Raw genomic sequence first — 23,698 nt, 5'->3', positions numbered from 1 at the left:
GAAAAAAAAAAAAAAGAAAAGAATCTTACCGCTGTATTGCATCGTAGCTCCCAAATATGAATCAACAATTGATCCTAGAAGTCCAGCTGCTGCACCAAACACAATAATGGGCCATTGTGGAGCAGATATTTCCAGATCAGTCACGAAAATGAGCTGTGTTATGAAGTAGGCTATACCTACTGCCATGCCCCCAAGCAAACTTGAAAGCAGGCCCACGAAACTAACTGCTCCGTTAGTACCTAAATCAAACGAAACCAAGCTGATTTACAAACTTTTTCTTAAACACTTGTATTTGTTCAAATCTTTTATATGAAATCAAAACTGCATTAATAGCGATCTTCCCCCTCCTTATATCCACAAGGCTCTGCTAACACAGCTTTTATTTACAATTCCCATTAAGCTGCTGCGAAGCATAACTTGTACCATTACAGCCTATTACTATTACTTTTCCTGTCTCTAAGGCTAGTTATCTAGAAATATTCACTAGCATTAAATTAAATCAAACCAGATAGTACACTTCTCAATGTCACCTTGCATTTGTCTGCTGTAAGGTGTGGGGGATGGGATAAGAAAAAAGACATTTGTTCCAAAAAATACAGAGCTTGAGATGTGCATGCTATTAAAGCAATGCCTCTTTCAGAAGTATACCAAGATAGATATTTCACCAACACATTTCAAAGAAAGAACAAAATCCATAGAAAGGAAGATGATTTGCTGCTCAGTGAATAAAAATCTGAAGAAAGCTTAGAAAGAGGAAAAAAAATGTCCGTGCATTTAAATTCTATCCCACAAGATCTGAATCGCAGATCAACATGCCAGCAAGACTCAAAAAAGACACACTGCCCTAAGGTAGCAGTGTCATCCACTGTGTAGACAAGACTTGACAGACAGAAGGTCCACTTTACCCACCCTTGGTAACATATGAAAGGAAATGAGCAATTTGATGGAATTTTTGTAGTGTCTGTATTGAATATATATATTCTTCCACTGATTAAAATTCTAATGTCTGAAAAATACAGTTGATAACTTGCATTCTTTATATTATTGGCATTGTAAACACGCTTTTAAAAGTGCCAGAGAAGTGACAGCATTCACTAAGAATGATTTTAGCTCCCTGGATGCTATGTTGGTGCATCTCACCAACAAGATGCAACAGAAACGCAACTGAGTATATTCCATTTCAGAGAATGCATTCCTGTTAACATTTTCTAATTCCAGACTTCCAATGTTTGTTTTTCTGGGGCTTTTATGGAACTTTTCAAGTTGGATACATAATTCAAAACAGAAACAGATTAAGTAAAATATTAAAAACATGTAGAACAGATAACACCTTACCTACTGGAACCTTTTCCCAGGTTGTTATCAACCTTGGCTTGCTTTTACTCATAACACTACCAATCTCTGAAGCCCATGTATCACCAGCAGAGCATGCCAAAGCTCCCAAAAGCGATAAGCACATCCATGATGCTGTGTATTGCTTTGAAAAGTCGATAGGAATTTCACCTGGTCCGTTTTCTATCATATATAAGACAGCCAGCTCAGTAGGAACACCACCATTACAGAATACTTGCACCCAATTCCTCTGTCCACCTAAAGTGACAAAAACTAAATTTTAGTATTTTCAGGCAAAATACCTTGTCAGGCAACAGCATGAGACAAAAGCAAAATACACATATATAAAGTTAAATTAAAAAAGACTCACTTTCAAAACAGAAACCAGATAGCAATTTATTAAATAGAACAAAAGCAAAGTTCCTTGGGATCATAGGGATGGGGATAGAGGGGGGGCACAACAACAGTGTTCCATACTCTGGATGTTACCTCTCATCTGGCCCTTTGAAAGGAAAAGGAATATGAAGTAGTTATTCTCCACATGGGATCTGAAAGAATTAAAATGTTATGGCTTACCTTCTTTGTATTCTGAATCTATTTGCTTCTTTATATCTTTTTTCCATTTAGTAAGTTTTGAAGAAGTAACAAAAAATACAAACAAAGAAGTGAAGAAACTGTAATTTGCAACTGTAAGGATAAATCCAACCACCAGTCCTATGAAGAAAAAAAAGTATATGAAGTCCCTTCATGTAACAATCCCTGCTTTTCAAAGCAATTAAGTATTTTGTATCTCTCGAGTATGAAGAGTATCTTCATGATAAACCTAAGACAATCATGCAATAAGAGAATTACTGAAGCACCTAATACCTGTATAAGAATTCCAGAGATAGCCTGACTGAAAAAAAAAAAATCAGTTATCTTTACAGTCTTCTCTTAAATTTTATTGCTAAATTGCTAATTTTATTTCTGCTGGTAAAGTGTGTGATTTTTAAGACCTTCTCTTGACATAAATCAGTAATGCCGTGCAAAAATAAAAGACAGAACAATAATAAAAGGAGCAAAAGGATATATAATCGAAATTTACGTACTCTGACTGAAGAATATGGTTATTTCTATAAGAAGCATATATACAGCTGTGACTGTGTCTCTATCGGCAAGCTTATCTTCAGTTTAGGAATCAAATCCTTCCCCCAAGGTCTCTAAGATAACATGGATAACCCTGCTCCGTATCTTAACAGATGCTACTTCTCCCTTCTATTCTTCATTTCCTTTTTCCGTTTCTGATTTTTACACCATCTTTTTCTTTCTGTAATTTTCTTAAGGATTTGAGCTCCTGGATGTGCTCCTTTTTTATCTCCTCTTTCACAGAGGAGGTCTAATTCTCACTGTCCGCCATGAGATTACAATTCTGCATGACTGAAAGAAAATTGGCTGCACTTAAAGCAAATGCCAATGTAAGCTGGCTAGCAGAACTGTTATGTTAAGAGGTAAAAACACAGCAGAAGAGAAAAAAATATTTTTTTTTTAATTTAGACAATGGTCCCCTTAACACACAGACAGAACAAGATTTGCAAAATAAGTGACGTGGGAGGAAAGGATTTGAGGTCCTGTTTCTTTCCATTGACCATCGATTCAGACAATGTCACTGGACAATGGTGAATCACCTCACCCAGAAATCTTGCCTCAGATTTCAATGGACACTATTGTACACTACATTGGGGTTTTTCTCATGTGGTCAAGAAAAACTTCGTTGAAATGCTCACTTGCTTGAAGCGAAGTGCAGATTTAATTTTCGTCATATGTTTGGGAGGCCAAAAAACGCCTAGAACTGCTCATATTACAGAAAGGAGAACCCCATCATCTTTACTGGTTTCCTACCAGGCAGGTAGGCTGCTGACATGGCTCAGTTTTATGGTATTTCTTTACCACCGCCTCTGCCATTTCTTTATCTCCATGTGAATCCATCTATATGTTAAACCAAAACATGCAATTTAACTGCATACTGTACTGAAGTTTAAAAGAATCTTCTGGGTTTATATAAATCTAATTACAATATTAATCAAATGAATTACAAACAGCAGCAAAAATTAACTTGACTGTTCAAACAGGCATGAGAAAAAAAATCAGTATGAATTCAAGGTATGTATGCTTACATTTACACTTTTATAATAAAAGAACTAGGCAATAAAGTCTTAAAAGAATATTTCATGCAATAAAAATGATCTTAATTTAGTTTACTAAATGTTTAGCTTAATAGTCTCAGAAAAAACATACCTCCCAATGCACCACTGTGATCAAGACTCTTCTTCTTTAAACCCTGTGTAGCAATTATGAGTGGAACCAAGACTGAAAAAAGCCAGCGCCATGGAGAAATGGGTCGTAAAGTACCTGATAAATCAAATAAAAGGGTCACAGATGATCCTTATAAGCCTTTTTAATGCCTTTGTGTCTGAAAAGTCGTTATCTTCTAGTATATATTTAAAATCTGATCTTAGTGGAGTTTAAAACTTTTTACGCTTCAGAAGAAAAATATTCTTACGAATGGATGACCAAAATATCTGCCGTTATCTACTCAAGTTTTGCTATTCAGCTTTCACAGAAAAAAGAAAATACATTACATGAGCTAAAATCAATTACCAAAAAATAGTGAGTGTGACAAGAAATAAACATGGTGATATTTTCCATTCTAAAAGGGATTTATAAGTACAAAAATTATCATTCAAAATGTTAAGACCATCTGAAATCTGATTTGGATAGAACAGATAAATTCAGATTTTAGAAAAAAAACCACCAACATACAGCCACAGTAAGTTATGTAGAATTTGGTTTCAAATATGAATAAAATTCAAACTAAAATTCCAGTTAACAAACCATTAGCATTCCTCATGTAAAGAGACTGCAAAGCAACTTTAATAAATCAGTGCAAGAGCTTCCCTCAGATCAAATTATGACTAATTCTATGTAACTAGAGGAACAAATCTGATTTTTTAATTATGATGATGATGATTTTTTTTTTATGACATTTCAGAAAAGATGGCAACAATAAAGGGAACGAACAACACTGTCTATGATCACTAATGCTTTTTAGCACTGCGACAGAAGGAAAATTAGCACAATACATTGGAAGCTTTACCTTGTTTTTCAAGACATCCCAAATACCAGTGTTTTTAGGAACAGTCATTCTCATTTATCAAAAGCTTTAGCTTGCTAGCTCTTGGCTATGAAAAGCAAGCATTTTTTTCATCCCTTTTTTCAATCACCTACGTATTCTGACTTATTCCTAGGATGTGCCTAATATTGTGACTTTGTGGTCTACGTCATCAATCAGAATTTTACACTATGTCAATAGAGGGACTCCTGCTACTTGGCTGGCAGAAGACTTAAGAAGTAGTTTCACATCTGTGTGGAAAGAAGATGTCAGCATGCATATAAGCTAGTTAATGGCTGCATTCTTATAGCTTTACTATTACTACCATATCCTTTTTATTCTAGTCTGAAAAACTTACATATTCTGTAATATATTTAAGTGCTTAGTCAAGCTACAGTGATACTTGATGTCATCTAATAAAACTAGCAGGAAGTCCTGCAGTTCACATATATATATATTTATTTATTTATTTTATACACTGATTCCTTCTTTCTCCTCATCTATGAGCAAATCATCAGTTTAATCACAGCATCACTGCTACTTTAAACTGATGCAAGAAAGGAAGTTTAGATGCTTGGCCTTCTTTTATATTTTTAAAAAAGAAATATTCCTCTTTCGTTGGTATCCAAAATTTTTTGATTGTCTCCAGACTACACTTGGTTGAAAATACAAGAACTTCCAAACCAGATCAAGCCAAACATCTGCCTGACTCAGAATCCCATCTGGCAGTGGCGAGCTGCACATGTGCAAGGGAAGAGTATAAAGAACAGATAAAGACTGATCTTCCTCGTTTTATTGGGAACTTTTATGTTGGCATTCCTAAAATCCCTCATATGTTTGCCCAATCCACTTTTTTAAATTTTATTTTCATCTCCACAACCACCCACAGAACTGAATTATGGATTTAGATGCGCTGAAAACAGCCTTTCAAAAAGCCGAACAACAAAGATCCTGCTACCTCAAGTTTCATCAGTTATCTGGTAAATTTTATGACCAACTGAATAATGATTTTCTATTCACCTTCTTCTTGCCATTCATGACCTATATAAATGTCCCCTTTCTATGCTAAAATATCTTTACCTATTTAAGTCCTCTTCAAATGGATGCTGTTACCTGCTCTGATCATCCTGACTGTTTTCACTGTTCCTTTCTAATTCTGCTATGGGCATTTTGAAATGGGACGACTACAAGTGCACGCAGTACTCATAGCAGAGAGACACTATGATTTTGTAACTGTGATTTTACAACTTCTATCCATCTATTTATCCTTTGACAGGGTGAAAGGCATTTAATTTCCAAAAAAGATTAGACTATATTAAGTAACCTGGATGGTGTAATTCCGCTCCCCTGATCACCTGCCCGTAATGAACCAAGCTACTGACTTCTTCAGTCATGCAGTACATAAATTATAGACGGCTTTGGTGTAAAACACATATATTTGTCCTGCTGCTCTCTGTTCTTCTCATCATCTTTCCCCGCATTACTATCTGTTCACCTTTACCCATGGTAACCAAACTCTTGGGTCCCTCTCTCCACCACAGGAAGTATCTCCTCAACAGGCAGAATTTACATCCCTCAGGACCTGAGAACACATCCGCTGTCTTCACAATGGATGTTCTTACGACTTTATGAACCCTAAATTTTTCACCAAAAGGGCTAGTCCTAGAAACATTCAAAGGAAACAAGGAACACTTAAGAAATTAAGCTTATTTCAGCAAGCCATTGCGCTTCCCAAATCATAATTTTTAATAAAGAACAATATACACTATAAATTTTGTATTTAAGGAAAGGTAGCTACACGACGTCCAAGTCAGATGTTGGATAGTCTGGTCTCCACCTGAATATTTATCCTCAAGCGAGCCTGAACCTATCTAATGCAGTTCTCCTTGTCCTGTCTGTTTCTACAGAAAAATTGGCTTCGCTGAGAATCAGAGACGATTTAGACTTCTTATTCTTTGCTTTGCACAGTCCATCTCCACCGCACATGCATGCACACACTGACTCTTCCCAACCTGGCAGCGGCACAGACAACTACCTGCACGCTTCGGTCTGGAGCGTTGCAGAGACTTGTTGAAAAGCAAGCTGCATCCAACAATTTCATGTCTTGTAATACAGACTTACTCTCAGAAATTTCTTGTTCTCTGAGGATTCTCTAGACTAATCCTTTTCCACTTCTCCGTCCCACTGTCCCCCCTTTTTTCTCAGTTTTATCTAGAACAGCGCAATCAAACAGATTTAGTGGCAAGAATTTATTTTAGCTGGCACAACATGCTTGCAGGAGAAATTATTTTCTTTTTGGCATGGTATATTCAGCATAGACTGAAGACAGATATTTAAGCTAGGAGATACCCTTCTGTTTCTATGAGTTAATGTGCCCCACATAGTTGGGGAATCCCTTCCACTGATTACTGTTCTCTGACAGCAGCTGCAACAGAATCGCTACGTTACTCAAGTCCTGCCTTGTGATTTCACATAAGTATGGATTTTAGGTTTACATATTTGCTAAGTGAGCAGTACATGGGAATTTAGGGGTGGTAAAATTAACAAGACAGCTCTCAGCTTCCTCTTTACTTTGTTTACTGATTAAGTTAAACTGAGCTTCCCGTGTTACAGCTATTAAAATATTTGATTGTAGCTTATCAGTTTTCTCACAGAGCTAACAATTGCAATATATTACATGGCTTAAATCTATCAATTCCTTGCTTTCATATAAAAACAATTATACTTAATCTAAGCTTCTGTATTTGGAAAGTATACTGCTTTTTGGGAACTGACAAGAAATAAGTCATTTCAAGTCTAGTATTAACATCTAGGCACAAATGGCTTACCTGTTATCCTCCTTGTCACACAGAAAACAAGGATGATAACTTAGGACAACTTAGAAGTATTGAAGTTTTGAAATACTTAACTGGAAATTAGTCAAATCCAAAACTTTTTACAAGAAAAGATTGCTTTTAATGATATTCTTCACTGACAATTCTGAAATTTAAACTGCCAAGACAGACCACTTGAAATATTCCCAAATGAAAAAATGCTGGTTTTCAAAACGACAAATGGTTTACTTTTACAAACAAAACTGAAAATAAAAAATTAAGCTATTTTCACAGTGCCTTCGAAAAAGCTTTTTCTTGAGTTTCCAGTTTGTTCCCTTTGCTTAGTCATTCAAGTCAGTATGATCTGAATTTGAACAAGCTTGCAGAACAGGAAAATATCCCACTCAGCTGCCATAATTCCACACCATTCCATAAAACACTAGTAGTGTCCATAGCAACTTACTTCTAAGGAGACAATTTATTATCAATGTCCTTAACATATGTTTCCTTCTAAAATTCCAAAACACTTACTAAAATAAAAGCAGTTAATAAAGGAGTTGTTGTTGTCCAGTTAAAAGGCATATTACTACCTGACTCAATAAATTATTGCCTTAGCAGTAAGATTCTTACAACCTCCATATTCTAAGACTTTGTTTTGACTTTAAATTGGAATACACAAATTTCATTGCAGAAGATGCCAAAATTACATCTTAAAGAATACTTAAATTTAGAAGTCTGAGAATAAATTGTTCTCTCATACTATAGATTAAAAGTCTTCCATCTTGGCACTCACAAAGACAATAAAGTTATTGATTATAACGTGACCTACACTACTTTGACGGAATTTCACTACCAGAAAAATGACAAGAAAGCCAGTTGACCAGGTGAAAGTGGCATGACCACCTTCTACAACATCAGCCCTTTCAATACTTTTGAACCTGATGTATGGCTCTCAAAAATATACTTTAAACTGATGACTATCTCAGCAAGATTTCAAGTGATAGTTTTTGTTTAAAAGACCCACAATTAAAAAGTAAGCCTAACAGTTAATGTAGCTTTTGAGATTAAAAAAAAATGCCCCAAAACCATGAGAAGTTATTCATCACATCTGCTATACAAATAGAAGACATCACGAGTCTAGCATTAAAGTGGGTCTCAATCTCACAGAAGAAAGATTTCACACAAGCACAGCAGCTTCTCTTCTGGAAGGCTAAACATGACGGTTTTCAACAAGAATTTCTGTGTCAGCAGTAACTAGAGCTTTGCAGATATACAGGCTCCCTGGTGCAAAGTAGGACAAGCATATTTCACAGTAAAAGACTTGTCATTGCAAGCACAAAGATTCACAAGATGAAAACTTCTCTTCTGTGTACCAAAAAGCCCCAGTGCTGTAGGAGGTGTGCAGGGGAGTCTTGCAGACAAGGGCTGCCTCAAAAACTCAAAAGAAAAGCACCACTGCTGTGTATGAAGAGATCTCCAGGGCTGTAGTCTGGTACTGCTAATCACAAACAGAATTTTCATCTTTTTAAGGTAATTTTTAAACTGACCTTTTTTCCTTGGGGGACAAAAAAAGAAAGTATTGGTACTAAATTACTACTAAATGTAAGTAGTTAAGACTAAGATAGAACACATTCATTGGTTTACTATGGATTCTTTGACACTTCCATTTTATCAACATTTTGGTCGCTGTTTGTTGCTTAAGCACTACTACGAACTATAAATTGTAAATTAATAAAGATATATTTGTACTATTTTTATATTTATGGTTTAGGACTGAATTTCATCACTTCCACAGGCTGTAATTATTTAAATTCTCGCTCCCACTTTATTTAACACACTCCTACTATATGCTTCATTCACCTCTTCAAGCCAAGGTCTTTCCATAGTCTCAGGCAAACAAACATGAAAAATTGTATGTCCTTCCTGTTCCATAATCATTCTGTACAAAAAGGAGGATTCATGTGCAGTCTCCTCCTTTGTATCAGTCCCTATCCTGACTGACCTGATACCAGGCCTCTCCACTCTATGCTGTCAACTCTAAATCACATTAGGTTCCAGCAAGGGCTGGAACACCCTAATTAGAGGCAAAACTCAGAGAGATACATCTGGAGAGACCAGACGTGTACAAATAAAAGTGTCTTTAAATCCAACTTGGCTATCTCTAAATGACACTAACAAGACCTGGTTGTGAAGCCTGGTTCTGCATACCTTCTATGTGTCTGGCATCTCACTGCAAACCAAATTACTAGTGGCCAGACAACACAGATTTAATGCTGTACCAAGACTAATATAACCGAAAGCACTGAAAAACACTGATCAGAGACATCCAATTCCCACTGCAAAAGTCAGCTTACACTGGTGGGATATTTATTCTAGCTCTTTCCGGATCCAAGGCGACAGTAGGCACTTGGGGGTGTTCATAATGCAGCCCTAGGCATTTGCAGCAACAGCAACATTGCAATGACACTGGCGCTCTTCCTGCATGAAACTGGCCGAGGTCTTAAGGACAGGTCTTTACCCGTCCTGGGAGAGCAGTTAAACTCTTGTAGGCTTGAACTGACACTGAAGGCAGGCAGTACTGCTGCTTTTGCACATTGCTGTGAAAATGGTCCTAGAACTGAAATGACAGACCACAGAAAGTACTAGCATCCCTGCAACTACACACAACTAACCCACAGCCTGCCTGAGTTGCCCAAACAGAACACAGCTGACAGCGTACACCCACGCCAGAGACTCCATGCATACGTTTCTCTCTTCTTGTACCATTTCCCTCTACCTTGACCAGGGAATTCTTCTCACGTGCTCTGTTCAAAGCCTGCATGTGCATTCTTACAACTGTTTTGAAGGCTTGCACACTCCTCCCTTGCTCTCACAACTTCCTGCCACAGAGGAAGACCTCTATCAGCTCAGTCTTTCTTCTCACTTTTTCATTTTAACCTTGTTTGCTTTCTTTTAGGGAGACAAAGCGCAAAGAGTAGGAGATCGAAAGAAGGGTACAGTGGCTGTTAACACCTTCTGAACTATTATCGGTTGCTGTCAGGGCTGAGGTTTTCAGCTCTACTTGACGATGGCTGGGGCCGTGCGCGCCCCTCTTCCACTCCTCCATCCCCACCAGCCCGCGGGGGCCGGAGGGGAGGGCACGGGGGTGGCCAGTGGCTCGGCTGGCCCCTCGCCGTGCCCCGACAGCCTCTCCCCGGCCTTTGGACTCACCGTAGTACGTATTTGCCGTCATGGACACGATCCAGAACGCCAGAGAAATACAAATGATCAAATTCAGGACGATAATATTCGCCATCATCTTGATGTAGTCTTTGAAGAAATCCTCCTGCTGATAGGACATAGGAAACCAGAGGGAGAACACCTGGTGGGGAAGCACAAGTCGCAGCGCATCAGAGACACCTCTTCTCCCTCCTCCTCCTCCCGCCGGGCCCGAGCCGCGGCCCTGCCCGGCCCGCACCGCCCCCGCCTCTCGCCCCCGGCACCTCGGGGCCCTCATGGCGAGGCGGCTGCGGACACCCCCCGCCCGCTGGGGGCTGGGGCTGCGCGACGCTCGGTGGCTGGATGCCCCCACCCCGTCTCCCCCGCTCCTCGACACCGACCTGCACCCACGGCCCGCCGCCGCCACCATCCCGCCCCGCCGCCGCTCCGCGCATGCTCCGCCGGCCACCGCCTGCGTCTCCGTCGGCGGGGAGAGAGGGAGAGGGGAGGCGGCCTGCGGCCCGTCTGTGCCGGGGCGCTGCCTTCCGCTCCCTGCCGCAGAGCCGTTGCCGCGCCCCGTCAGTTCCTGGCGCTGCTGTCCCCTCAGCGGCGGCTTTTCCCCGCTTTGGTCCTGGGACGCTGCTGCCACGGCATGGGCTCCGCCGGTGCCTGCCCCTCCGCAGGGAGCGGCGGCTGCCGCGGCCGAACGGGATCAGCCGGACTCCCCGGCTGCCCGGGCACCTCCTCCCCGAGCCGCTGCGGCCCTCCCCAGGGCACCCCAGCCCTCTGGGGCGGCCTCTCCCGCCGCAGGGCCGGGTTGAGGGGCGGGCCTGGCGAGCTCGTCGCCCGTGCACAGGCCTCGGTACCGAGCTGGGGCTGCGCTCCCTTCCCCGGAGCCCTTCCCGGCCCCGGGTGGGCTCCCGGGTAGCAGTCCTCGGCGCGACCGGGGGCTGTCCTTGGCGAAACGCCGGGCTGTGAGCCTGCCTCCTCTGCGGCAAGCGACCATCCCTGAGCCAGCCATCTTCCCCCCACCCCGTCAGGCCCGTGGCTGGCCTGTACGCCCCAGCGTTTAGTGCTTTACGCGGTGCGCCCAAATAACAACAATTAGTGTACGTGCCAAAGGAAGAAACATATATATGTCAAATATAAATCCAATTTGTGAAATAAAAACGGGCGACACCACTGTGAAAAGTATTAAATCGGTTGATAATACCAACGTGTATCTGGATGAGGTTTGAAACCTGTTGGAACACCGTGAAGTTCATTAGTGCTAGGAAAAAGAGACTTGAAATGTTTCCTGAAGTTAACTTGGGATGAAAACAAGCCAAACCTGCCTGGTAGCTTTTCTGCGGGCGTGCCAAAATTACTCCCAAAATGCTGGACTATAATGAAGCAGCTAACACGAGTTACCAGGAGGACTCCACGACTCCCCGCTTCCACACATCAGAGACTTTGTCAACAAAGCACAGAAAGAAGTGAAGCTCCACAACTTTTCAAAAACCTGCCCCTTATTTTGAGGCAGCTGCCTATGAAATCAACCAGATTTCAAGCATGACAAAAGATAATTTTGAAGTAGCATTTATATATTCAATGTTTGTTCAGTGGAAGGCAGACCAAAACCCTTCGAGTTTATAAACACTGCTCCAGATGAGTCACCTCCCGAACATCAATAACCTCAGGTGCTTGTTCTCATGGATCTGAAGCAGCAGCAGAATAGAATATTTATTTAAGTATTGAGAGGCAGAGTAATAGGAAAAAGTGAATTAAAATATCTTTTACGTACAACAGGAAAAGTTTTTAAGCTCAAAAGTTCAAGTGAATAATCTTGGTGTAAGAGTTGATAATTTTCTTACTGAATTTAAGACTTTCTGGTTCACTGGTACCCATTCATCTTGCAGGCATGTTCTATTATTTTTCATTCAGCATCCCGAGTAAGTTTCTAACAGGATGTGAACACAGTCCAGGTTGTGGATTCTTTTGCAACACAAACTTAGATATATTTTTGTGTTGTTGTGAAATAAATGCTTAATTATCACTCAGAGCTTTTTCTTTAAATGTTGTCTAAACTAGGGACCATATTCTGCAAAGATTTACAGATACTTGGTTTTAGCTGAAGACAGTAGGCCTATTCTAGATGTTAAAGTTAACACTTAGGTGTTTACAATCTATTGGGTCCAGGCAATTAGATACAACATTTGGACCAGGTGCCTTAGACAAGGGTGTACAGGCTTTACCATATTTTCTGCAATATTTATTTGTAATGAAGACTGGGAACACCCAAATTTTCTCTGAACTAGAGATCCATAAAACATTAATACTCATGTAGCCAGACTGACTTTGGTCTTCCTTCTCACCTCCCAAATTTTCAGTTGTTATGGTTTGAGGAACCCACAACAATTTATTGTCATTTAGACAATTGTTCTATCACCTGATGACCCCTCCAGGAAGGGGAATAGGGAAAAACAAGGAAACCTGTGAGGTGAAATATAAAGAGATTTAATAGAATAAGAATAGATAATTAACATTAATAACACTAAAGAACCAATATTGATCCCGATACCAATATAAAATATACGAGGATTACACTCAGCCAATTCTATCAGCAGGAAGCTGCGCACTCCCAGCAGGGGACAGCAAATGTTGAACACTGCGAGCACTATGGCTCTGGGAGGAAGGGAAGGGCTCAGGGGTCCTGCACTGGGGCAAGAAGTTCTCAGGATCGCAGCCATCACGGGATAGAGAGAACTTCTCAGCAAACTTTCTAATTTATATTGAATGTGACGTTCATGGTATGAAATAATCCTGTTGGCCAGCTTGGGTCAAATGTGCAGGTCTTGCTCCTCCTCATCCCTGCACCTGGCAAGGCTTGAAAACACTGAGACCTTGAAACCCACATACCGTAGCTGGCTATAAAGTAAATATTTTCACAAATTCAGACACTAGAGTCTTCTAAAAGTGCAGTTTTCCCAAGCATTAGAGTAGAAATTAGTCCTGTGTCATTCAAACCAGGACATCATTAAACCTCCATCTGAGATCTGGACTTGAAATCTGAAAATCAGGGGCTCAGTAGCCGGGCTTCTCTGTAAGAACAGGACACCTTTCAAAGAATAAAACCGATATGACATTGCTTAGATGTTCCTGCCAAAATCTAAGTAACCGAATTTTTCAACCAGAACAAGATCAACTCTACTTAGACTGGTGCCTGAACAAGTAGCTGCTTGTTTAGGTGTAACCAACTCATAAATTTATTAATTCAGATACATCCTTCACTGCAATAAATTGCTTTATTTAAATTTATTGCTTACTTTTTGCTTTGGAAACTGTAACAGACTGATACTGGAATTTCTGGTGGAGAAATAAAGGTTCCTCCTATTCCTCCTGTGCAGGAATCTCACAGCCCTGGCTGATAACCTGTGTGACTGTACAACCATGGGACTGTGATTAATGGTAACACACAAGCTGGTGTGAGAGGTTTGTGGAGCTCTAAAGGACCCTTCAGCTTCCTTCATAGATCCCATTCCTGTGTTAAGCAGCACTGATTCAGCGTGCCAGACTATTGCCCTGGCTTATCCACAGACCTTGCGCCTTGGCTTAAAGCCATGGATGCTGCTGCTGGAGTTTACGTGAGCGAGAAAAGCAAAAGAGAGTACTGCTGTCAACACCTGTCGTGAAAAAGGTGGTTCTAGTCATGAAATCTGTATCAACCATTGCATGAATAGTGTTGGCTTTGACTCCGCTTTCAGCTCTGAGACTTTCATGAAATGTGGCTTCATACATCCCTCTCCCAGTGTTTTAGATTATATGAAACCAACACCTTTTCCTGCAGTTGCTTGGTACACAGTAAATGTTACAAGTAGATTAGAAAATGAAAAAAAAAAGGAACCCGAAGTTAGACTGCTTTCTACATTTAGAAACTGGAAGAGGTAGCCACGTTTGTGAAAGTAATGTCTACAGCACTTACTGCCGTTGGCCCAAATACTATGTTTTAAGTCCTCTTTTTTAGATGTTGCCCTTTGGTTTTACTAGGTTCTGCAATTAAAAAAAAATCAAACAACAAAACAAAACCACAGCACTTCTAATGGGCAAAAGTTTTTTTTTTTTAAATTTAAATGTCCAGCTGGACGTTTACAATATTGTGACTTTAGAATTCACATACTTAAAATGCCATCTTGAATCAGTAAGAAGAGTATTATGCATATTTAATACAATACATGCAATACATACATTTCATAAACAATTTTAACTTATAAAAAACCACATATGCCATTCACACTTAATAATATTGATAAACTTGATAACTAAAAAATGGCAAGTAACAGTTGCTTGAGACAAAGAAACCTGAAAGCTTTTCTTCACAATTTCTCACAACTACATACTTGAAATAAGAAAAATCTGAGAAGTTTAAATAAAAAAATAATGTTAGAATTATAAGCTGGCTAATATTGAGAAGAAGAGTTTCTTCTTAACCTTTACCAAGATCTATAGGATGCAAAGCAGGACCAGCGCAGTCTACAAGTAAAAATAAATATGATTTAATAGGAGACAGGAATGTGAAATGATTAAAGGCAGCATGACAAACTGAAGATAATAGCATGTTACTGTACATAGCATCCTAGTCACTCTTTTACATTCATTCTTTTCCGAGGACTACATTAGAATTTAGTAGATTTGCCATAATACAGCATAAAATATCCAAATGTTCATGGAGACTTTAGAAATAGACTTTCTGTTCTGCTTTGCATTTCTGCCTATTTTTTTTTTGTCTCTCTGAGACAGTACTCTCCATTTCTCTTCACTGCTTAAAACATGATTCATGTTTGTGAGGGTTCTGTTTTCATTATGCTAGTCTTTTTTCTTAGTGGCGTAACATTGATAGGAAATGCTGATCTGACCATGGAATAATCCATTTCACCTCGCTCAGTAGTCTTTTTTACAAGATACGAAATATTGTTTATAGTGGAGGCAAGAAGAAAGATAAAGGGAGCTGGACATTGGTTTTTAAAAGCTGAACAGATGACATTATTAAAATTCTGTTTGGAGATAAGTATTGTTTGTGTTATGGCTAATACAGCAATGAAAGGAAAAAAACACCTTTGACGATCCTGATTTTTACTTTCTTTTACTTAGTTATTATGAGAGAAAACACCATACTTGGACATGAACTTTTATGCTCTACTTTCCTTTTTACACTTCACAAGAATTTTTATACATACATATATTTACTTAAGGGAATATTGCTGCTTTTTATCGGTTGCCTTTATAGTTTTTGTGCTTGATAAAATCTATTATGAATAATATAGCTTGAAGCTTAAATAGTAATATAAGCATTTTTTTTATTCCTCTGTTAAACATGTCTTTTCAATAACTAGAGAACTGATTGAAGACAAAATAGTGTTAAATATGTGAGATTAAAAATCTGGAAACATTGTTAACATTGTTCTAAGGATAGCTACTTGAAAGAGGGTACATTTACATTAGATATTAGGAAGACATTCTTTACTGTGAGGGTGGTGAGGCACTAGAACAGGCTGCCCAGGGAAGCTGTGGATGCCCCATCCCTGGAAATGTTCAAGGCCAGGCTGGATGGGGCTTTGAGCAGCCTGGTCTGCTGGGAGGTGTCCCTGCCCATGGCAGGGGGGTTGGAACTAGATGATCTTCAAGGTCACTTCCACCTCTAACCATTCTATGATTCTATGAATGACCGTAAAATTTTATGCTGATAGCATCATTAGATAGTCTACAGAAAACAGAAGGAAAAGCTTAATACTGCATGTAAATACTTGTCTCAAGCAGAGCACCCAAAATTAGTAGTCAGCTGTGAAAATGCTAACCAAATTGCAAACAATCATTTTCATACCACAGAAGTTGCTACACAGATGAATTCATAACATTTCTGAGGCAGTGAAAGTCTTAAGTGATTAACACTGTAGAAAAACCATTCATAGCAGGATTTGGATTGTGGACTATACAGCAACACATGATGAAGAGTAAAGTAAATATCCAACTGCCTCACTGAAAAGAAAAGAACACAGAATGATGCTTCAAATATTAAATTTACTAAATATGTGTGGATAGGCTTTACCTTTGTGTTGATTCAGTATTGTCAAGGATAGTGGCATGAGTTAAATGTATTCATAATATTCTGAAGTGTTTTGGCTTTTTCAGAGCATCCAAAGTATTACTTGAAGCTTTCAAGAATGATTTGGTATTTCACTGGGCATGCCAAATTTATTTTAAAAAAAGTAATTTTTATTTCAAGTTAAGCATTTTGTGCACTTTGCATGCTGTGCAAAACTGAACTTATACCAGATAGAACTATAATCTTCCTTCCCCATCCATAACTTCAGAAAAAGGACTGTGTTTTTCATAAAGCTTGTGAACATGTTTGAGTACTACTGGAAACAACCGTTAGAAGGGGTGGTATAGAGAAATGCTTCATGAATCTGTATCAATGTATTATCCCGGTTTAGCAAACTTCTGCAAGCGCCTGACTCTAAACATATTAACCCTACTGTTTTATGATAAAATGCTTTACTGAGTCAGTTCTGTTCCCTATCTTGATCCCTGATGGTCTGTGAACAAAGGATTTTCCTATGCTTTATTTTAGCACATGTCCCTAATGAGTATAACAAATATTCCCAAACTGACAATGATATTTTGAGTATTTTTTTTATTGTTTGAAAACCTACACTTGATGAGTAGTGATCTATTTATTTCAGTTCCTTTGATTAGATGAACATGAGTCTCTGTTTTCTCTTTGAGATTCTGGGATACTTTCAGAGATGGAAGTCCATCCCTTCTGTTCTCCTGTTTCCTCAGTTGGACACAATTTATGATGGCATTATATGTCCAGAAACTGCCTTATATTGCAGGACAGCTTTCTGATGCAGCAAGATTGTCTTTTTCTAGTGGTGGAAACATTTATTGCACACGACCTACTTTTTTTACAATGTGTTTACTCTGTATTTATCTACTTTAGCAAGTAATTCAGTGAAATAGGGAAGGATCGATATATTGAAAGTAGTGAGTGTTCAGGCTTCTGATACCTCCAGTATATTTGATCTGGGGAGTTTATTTTGGATGAGATAGACTTTGGCCCAGTGCTGCACATCTCCATTGCGCTTGTAGTTTGAAACTGTCTGAAAGATAGACAGCCTACAAAGCTTTCTGTGGGTCCCTCTGGAAACACCAACCCCTTCGTTCATTTAATTCACAACAATGTCATTAACGTATTAGTGCCCATATTATTATCACTAGTATTAAAGATAGCATATGAAAGCCCTTTCAGTGTTATTATTTGTACCATTTCCAAGTGAAACAAGGGCGTGTGCTGTATGGTCTACCTTCCCTGTCCAAGTTTGAACAACATATACGGCAAGGAAGATGTAGGGAAGAATAGTAGACTTAATCCAGCACCTGCAGCAGCAATGCTAGGAAGGCACCATGAACAAAGTGGCCTCCAGTCCTCTGACATGTCCTTTTCGCTGGGGAAGCAGTGGAAGAATGTCCTTCTGATGACCTTGCCTCTCCAGCTGCTTTGCCCATGGTTGACTGGAAATTTATGGGGATGGGAGGTGACCTCAGGCTTGTGGAACTCTATGATCATAACACATGGGATAATGAACACTGGGTGTGAAATTTTCAGATGCGGAGGGGCACCTTTTGAAGGTGTCTCAGCTGGCTGCATTCCTTTGCCGTTCTTGCGTAATATTTTGGAATCCATACTTGTGTTCAAAAGAGTCCACTCCACCTCCTTGTGGAGTCTTGCAACCCCCAACTCCTACTAATCAGTGGCTAACCAGCTTGGCATAGACAAGACCACTGTGGGCAAAACGGTGATCAAAGTCTTCAAGGCCATCCATGAAACACTTTTTGTTTGAATAGTGGCAACCTCCTGGCACTGTTGCTGAGTTATCCTATTGTTTTTGTGATAACTTTGTCACTTTCAGATGAACAAGTAATGTTGTTAATTGGTTTCTGGGAGGTGGAAGGCATTTTACACAGCAGGAAAGTCAAAGAGATTGAACTAGACTGTAAAAATAAGGTAATAAAAAATAAGGGGTTCAGCACTGGGGAAGAGGAACAAGAAGTAAGGCAGGTAAAGATGGGAAAGGACTGTGCACAAGGAACGTGGATGATTGAGGAAGGATCAGCAGAGTTTTAGGAAAGAGTTGAGAGCTGGCAGCTGGCAGTTGAGGCAAATGCTCCCACGGCATTTGGCTCTGTAGAGCATCAGATGGATCCACTGTGTTTGAAAGCTCTGCCTTGCTTGAGAACCTCATATTGGCATTTGTTACGTACATGGTGCAGGACTTTGCGACGGCGTGGTCCTCGTGGGGTCAGGCCCCTCAAGACATTGAGTGTATCTGAGGGGAGACTGGGAAGTTAGGCTCCTCCAGGAGGAATCTAGCTCAGGTACACCAAAACCGCTTTGAGAAACGAATACCAACATGTGGTGGGTAAGAGCAACCACGGGACTGGCGTCAAAGCTGCATCGTTGTTCTGTAACACTGTGCTAGGTAGTCAACCTAGTCTGTGTTGACATAATAACAGCTATGCAAGGGAACAGGATTGGCTGGCTTTTAGATTTAGGTAACTCTTAAATGATTCAGAGTCATTAAGTTACATACATTTTTAGGCTGCAAAAACACATGTCCTTCCACATCTGCCTCAACACAAGTAAGAGGGTGTAACTTGTCATACATAATGACTTAAATCAGCAGTTTGACCTGTTTAGGCAGACGGAGTAGAAGTGATGGAACTATGCACATATATATTTTTTTCTACATAGATCACAGTTAGATTTTAAGACCTTCAGCAAAAGAACTATGTCACATTTATCTCTAGAGTTTTTAGCAGAATTGGTAAATACTGCTAAAGATTTAAGATGACTAACTTTTTGCTGTACTTAAAATAATTTGTAAGAGATACTGAGGGGCAAGGGGATGAACCAAAGCTAAATCACGGGAGGTATGGAACAAAGTCTTAATAAAAAATATCGTCTTCCAGGTTATTAGTGACTAGGCCTGGATTCTTACAGGTTTGCCAAGCTCCCATTGATTTTAGTTGGAAATGGGTGCCCAAATATCTGTGAAGACATAAGCTGTAGTTCTTTAAACAGAAAATACTCAGAAATGCAGTCCAGAGGAAGGGCAGATGGGAAGTATGAAATTGTTGAGCTGGGGCTTCATATAAAAGAAGATTGGTGGCTTCAGGTAAAAAAAAGAAAGTCTAGGACAAAAATGAGGACTGCAAAGAAAAGAAGGGCAGGCAGAATGCCTGGGAAACACTGGTGGAAATAGGCTGGAACATAGGAAGAACCCTCAGGCAGAACAAGAGGTGGAAAAAGCTTTGCTGACTGACACCAGCAAGAAGAAACATAGAGAGGAAGGTAGAAATGGTAACATGATGAGTGGATGCAAAAGTGCAAAGTGGATGTTCCAGCACTTTTTGACACCAATTTTCAGACTTAAATGTGGACAGAGGAAATCCCTTTTTTTTGTTTTCTTGTCAACAAGATCAAATTAAGACCTCAAAAAGAGATTTTTGGCTGCAGACATGACAGTTTCCTCAAAAAAATTAAATTCAGTGCATTTACCTTCAAATGATTTAATGGCCTGGAAATCAGTGGGCACGCAGAAGACCAATGTTTACTCGTCTTTACTTGTCTTCACACAAAGAAGCAGAACAAGGATTAAAATTGGGTTTACTATTTTTGAGCGACTACTCCAATCATCAGACTACTGTATTTTCCAAGGGATGTCCCTATTATAAGAGTTTTATCCACTTTCTGTCCTGACTTCAGGAGTTTCACAACAAAAAAATTAGTCAAAACTGTTTTGATTTTAGCACAACAGCACTTCCCAAAAGGAAAAAAAAAAAGTACGTAAAATTCCTAAACATTTCTTCCTGGTAGAGGAACCACATCAACAGGCTATCAAGTCCGACTATTTGTTGAACTTATGTTTCGTTGTAGAGGTTCAAAAAGTAGACCACCCTATAAGCCATTGGAAGATGAAGAGCAACAGGGAAATATTACTCACATTTCAAAAACGATCTCCTTTAAGAGGACAGTAAACTATGCTTTCCTTGTGCTGTGTCTATGTGAATAGCTTTTAACTAAGATTTTTCAAGCAGTTGCTCATCGTATCTTTATTTGCATCTGAAATTAAACAGTATTGAACTACACAATGGCTGTTTGCAGGGGTAACTGCCAGTGTAATCAAGGGGTGGTGGTGTTTTCATCTGCCAGGTCTCCAATAAGGTGTAACTTCACATCTCCTCCTACTTCCTTTTTCCAACATTTTTTCTGTTGCTGTAAGCTATAGTGGCTCCAGTTCTCTGCCTTTTCCATGTGAAGGAGGGTTGGGATGCTCTTGTGACACAATGGAGACTTACATACATTCTGGGATGAATCCTTTGTGGCTCTATGATGCTGCAACACCAAGCAAGTCACTGAAGATGTGGTGTATTATAGAATGTGCAAGTCTGAACCAAAAACTCAAGGCAGATGCCGTTAATACCATCAAACAAATATTTGCTCACTAATTATTTTTTTAAGAGCAGACCTGATATCAAACAGATCATCAAACAGATATTTGCCCACTAATTATTATTTTAAAAGCAGACTTGCAGTGAGAATTGCTTTTTATTAAAGGAGAGATTGTTTCTCAAACATCACTTAAATGCATTTATTTTCTTGTCTCTGCTTTTTTGCTGCTTGTTCCTTATTATGACCATCTTTTTTAATTGCTTCAGAGAAATAGATATGTGAAGCGGTATTTTTTTATTAGTGATAAATGTTTTCGGAGTGGTAAATCACAAAATGCCTGGGGTTTGTGTTCCCTCTACCTTGTAGATATATCTCCTTTAAACCAGTGGAAGAATTACGCTTAGGTACTTACTAGGCAGCAAAACTATGGGCCACAAAGCCAGCCTTTGCTGAGCTCATGAAGACAGATGACAGCGAAGAACAGATGACGAAGGCACTGTCCCTGCTAGTATATTTTGCTTTAGTTGCCTAAGGCATTACAGCTTGGACTGATATTAGATGACGCATGGATGAAAGTGATACAATTCATATTTCCAGTGAGAAGCGTGTTCATTTCGGTTGAATCATATGATGAATACCGATGTGCTCCTGCTAGTTCTGATAGAAGAAATAAAGTAGTCATCACTTCATGCATTATTGAATGTGCTCTTCATTTGTATTTGTTTCAGTTGATTAAGATTAGAGGCACAATAGAGGTTACTGCACCTGTACTAAATTCCAGGTCTGACTAGGGAAGTATAGAAAAATAGCCTTTGCAACTCTTTTCCGCAAATATGTATTCTTAGATAAAATTTATAAGCCATTTTATAAAATCGAGTGGAGCATGTAAAATGCCTCTTAAATTAACTTCAAAGCAACTTTATTTCACTTTTTTAGCTTACTAAAAAGAAGGGTTAGCTGAAAGCGACGTATCAAAAGTAATCTGAGTTTTAAACTGAATGAATTATGGTATGAAGTCACCTATTAGTGTAACATAATGACTGGATGTTATATGCATCTGAGAGGCAGGGGCACCAATTACGAAGACACAGCTTCAGTACTGCCTCTGAATTAGTAACACACGCTTTGCATTTCCATAGCAGTTCAATCATAAGAGGTTAAAAAGCTTCACAAACATTACATTTCGGCATAGTGTAAGGGAGGGAAAGAATATTGGTAAACGTCTTGTTCCAGACCACACGGGAAACTGAATCAAGAACAACATAAAGCCAGATGGTCTGCCAATTCTTTCATACACAATGAAACATTATATTAAACATTTTATTCAACATTTGGAAAAGACACTGTAAGCCCTAAGCAGAGTCTCTGGATCCTGGAATAAAATAAATGATAAAATCATCCTTCAATGCTTACCTCAATAACTACCAAAGAAACTGTAAGGAAAGTTTATGCTGGAACTATCCAGCTGAGGGGTGTACCTGGATTCAAATCTACAGCACTATGGGACTTCCCACACGTTTCATACATTGTAGAAGAAGCCTTGTATTGATTTGGTCTCAGGACACAGAAGACCCTACACATTAGTAGTAGCCCATTAAAAATGACTACAGACAGCAGTGGTGTCTGATGAGTTTTTAAAGAGAGTTATTTTTCTTAACCTACACTGCAGCATTACTATAAAGATATAAAGTTTAAATTAAACCCCATAATTCTTAGATTTACAGTAGATTGCAAATATGTATTAGATTTACAGTAGATTGCAAATATGTATTTGTAAGGTTATATCTGAAAAACTAGATGTTGTGTAGTTCCTGGACAGATGTTCAGTTTTCTGTTAAACCAGATAAATATTATTTACTTGGAGAGATATATATTAGAGGCCAACACACTTGTTAAGCACACTACAGATTTAACTACATGTTGCAGCTAGATGAAAGCAGCAAGTTCTCCGTGGCCAACAAATTGGATTTCAGGAGATTTGCTTTTAAATAAAGAACAATTTTTGTATCATTAAATACTTCACTCATGCAAATACAATACTTCTGATTTTGGCAGTCCAGAATTTTAGTCCTGGGTTACCTGGGGCAACTACCTGCACATCTAACTGTAAACACTGCTAAGGAGCTGAAGAGTTTTTCACTTTAGAAACTGGATAATTATGTAAGAAATGTGAAGACAACCTGGAAAACCCAAACCACAGAGTGAGGAAGGAAAGTTTTAGGTAAAAGAGGTGATTACAAAAATGTGCACTCAAAAGTTATGCAAAAATATCCCTTACCTTTCAAGACTTCTGTTCAGTCCCGATTCAGTAGAATCAGTGCAGAAAAAGTACTTCAAAAGCAAGATGAGCTTAAGTCCTATGACAAAGAATCGCAGATTCCCAGCGTTGTCAGCAACTGAAGCTTCTCATCAGAAAGAATATTTAACTGCCTATTCTGCTGCTTTGCCATGATAATTTATTCCCATTCTTTCAGTCACAAACAGCAAAGTGATGCCACAGCAAATCATCCTGTCGTGAAGCAGAAGAAAAATGAAGAAATCCAGACACTAACAAACAGGGTGGAGCCCAGTCCACTCTTCTCATGCCAAGACAGTGTCAATTAAAGATTTCTTTTCTTGTTCTCCTGACTTCAGAGATCCACCCAGTGTCATAAATTGGTATTGAAGCTGCAAAGTGCCCTATCACTGTTCACAACACTCTTAGTTACCACTGTT

The 23,698-nt window shown here is 39.3% G+C and overlaps 1 protein-coding gene across 2 annotated transcripts in view; it reads right to left on the bottom strand.

The window, feature by feature from the left end:
• Positions 1 to 23,472, bottom strand: part of TMEM19 (transmembrane protein 19) — a 28,210-nt gene extending 4,738 nt beyond the window's left edge. Inside the window, exons 1-6 of one of the 2 annotated variants that reach the window (XM_074573334.1) lie at positions 23,262 to 23,472; positions 10,504 to 10,654; positions 3,607 to 3,720; positions 1,909 to 2,046; positions 1,336 to 1,590; positions 30 to 239 (exon numbers count right to left, since the gene is read on the bottom strand). In XM_074573334.1, coding sequence (XP_074429435.1) covers positions 30 to 239; positions 1,336 to 1,590; positions 1,909 to 2,046; positions 3,607 to 3,720; positions 10,504 to 10,633 — 847 coding nt within the window. In that variant the 5' untranslated portion in view covers positions 10,634 to 10,654; positions 23,262 to 23,472. Of the gene's footprint in view, positions 1 to 29; positions 240 to 1,335; positions 1,591 to 1,908; positions 2,047 to 3,606; positions 3,721 to 10,503; positions 10,655 to 10,892; positions 11,427 to 23,261 lie in introns of those variants that run through there. The other variant, XM_074573324.1, reaches the window with a different exon arrangement.
• Between the last annotated feature and the right edge of the window lie 226 nt (positions 23,473 to 23,698).

Source organism: Larus michahellis, chromosome 1 (genome assembly GCF_964199755.1).
Source record: "Larus michahellis chromosome 1, bLarMic1.1, whole genome shotgun sequence".
NCBI lineage: Eukaryota > Metazoa > Chordata > Aves > Charadriiformes > Laridae > Larus > Larus michahellis.
Note: the sequence above shows the minus strand (reverse complement) of the source record. Positions and strands in the feature narration are given on the sequence as shown.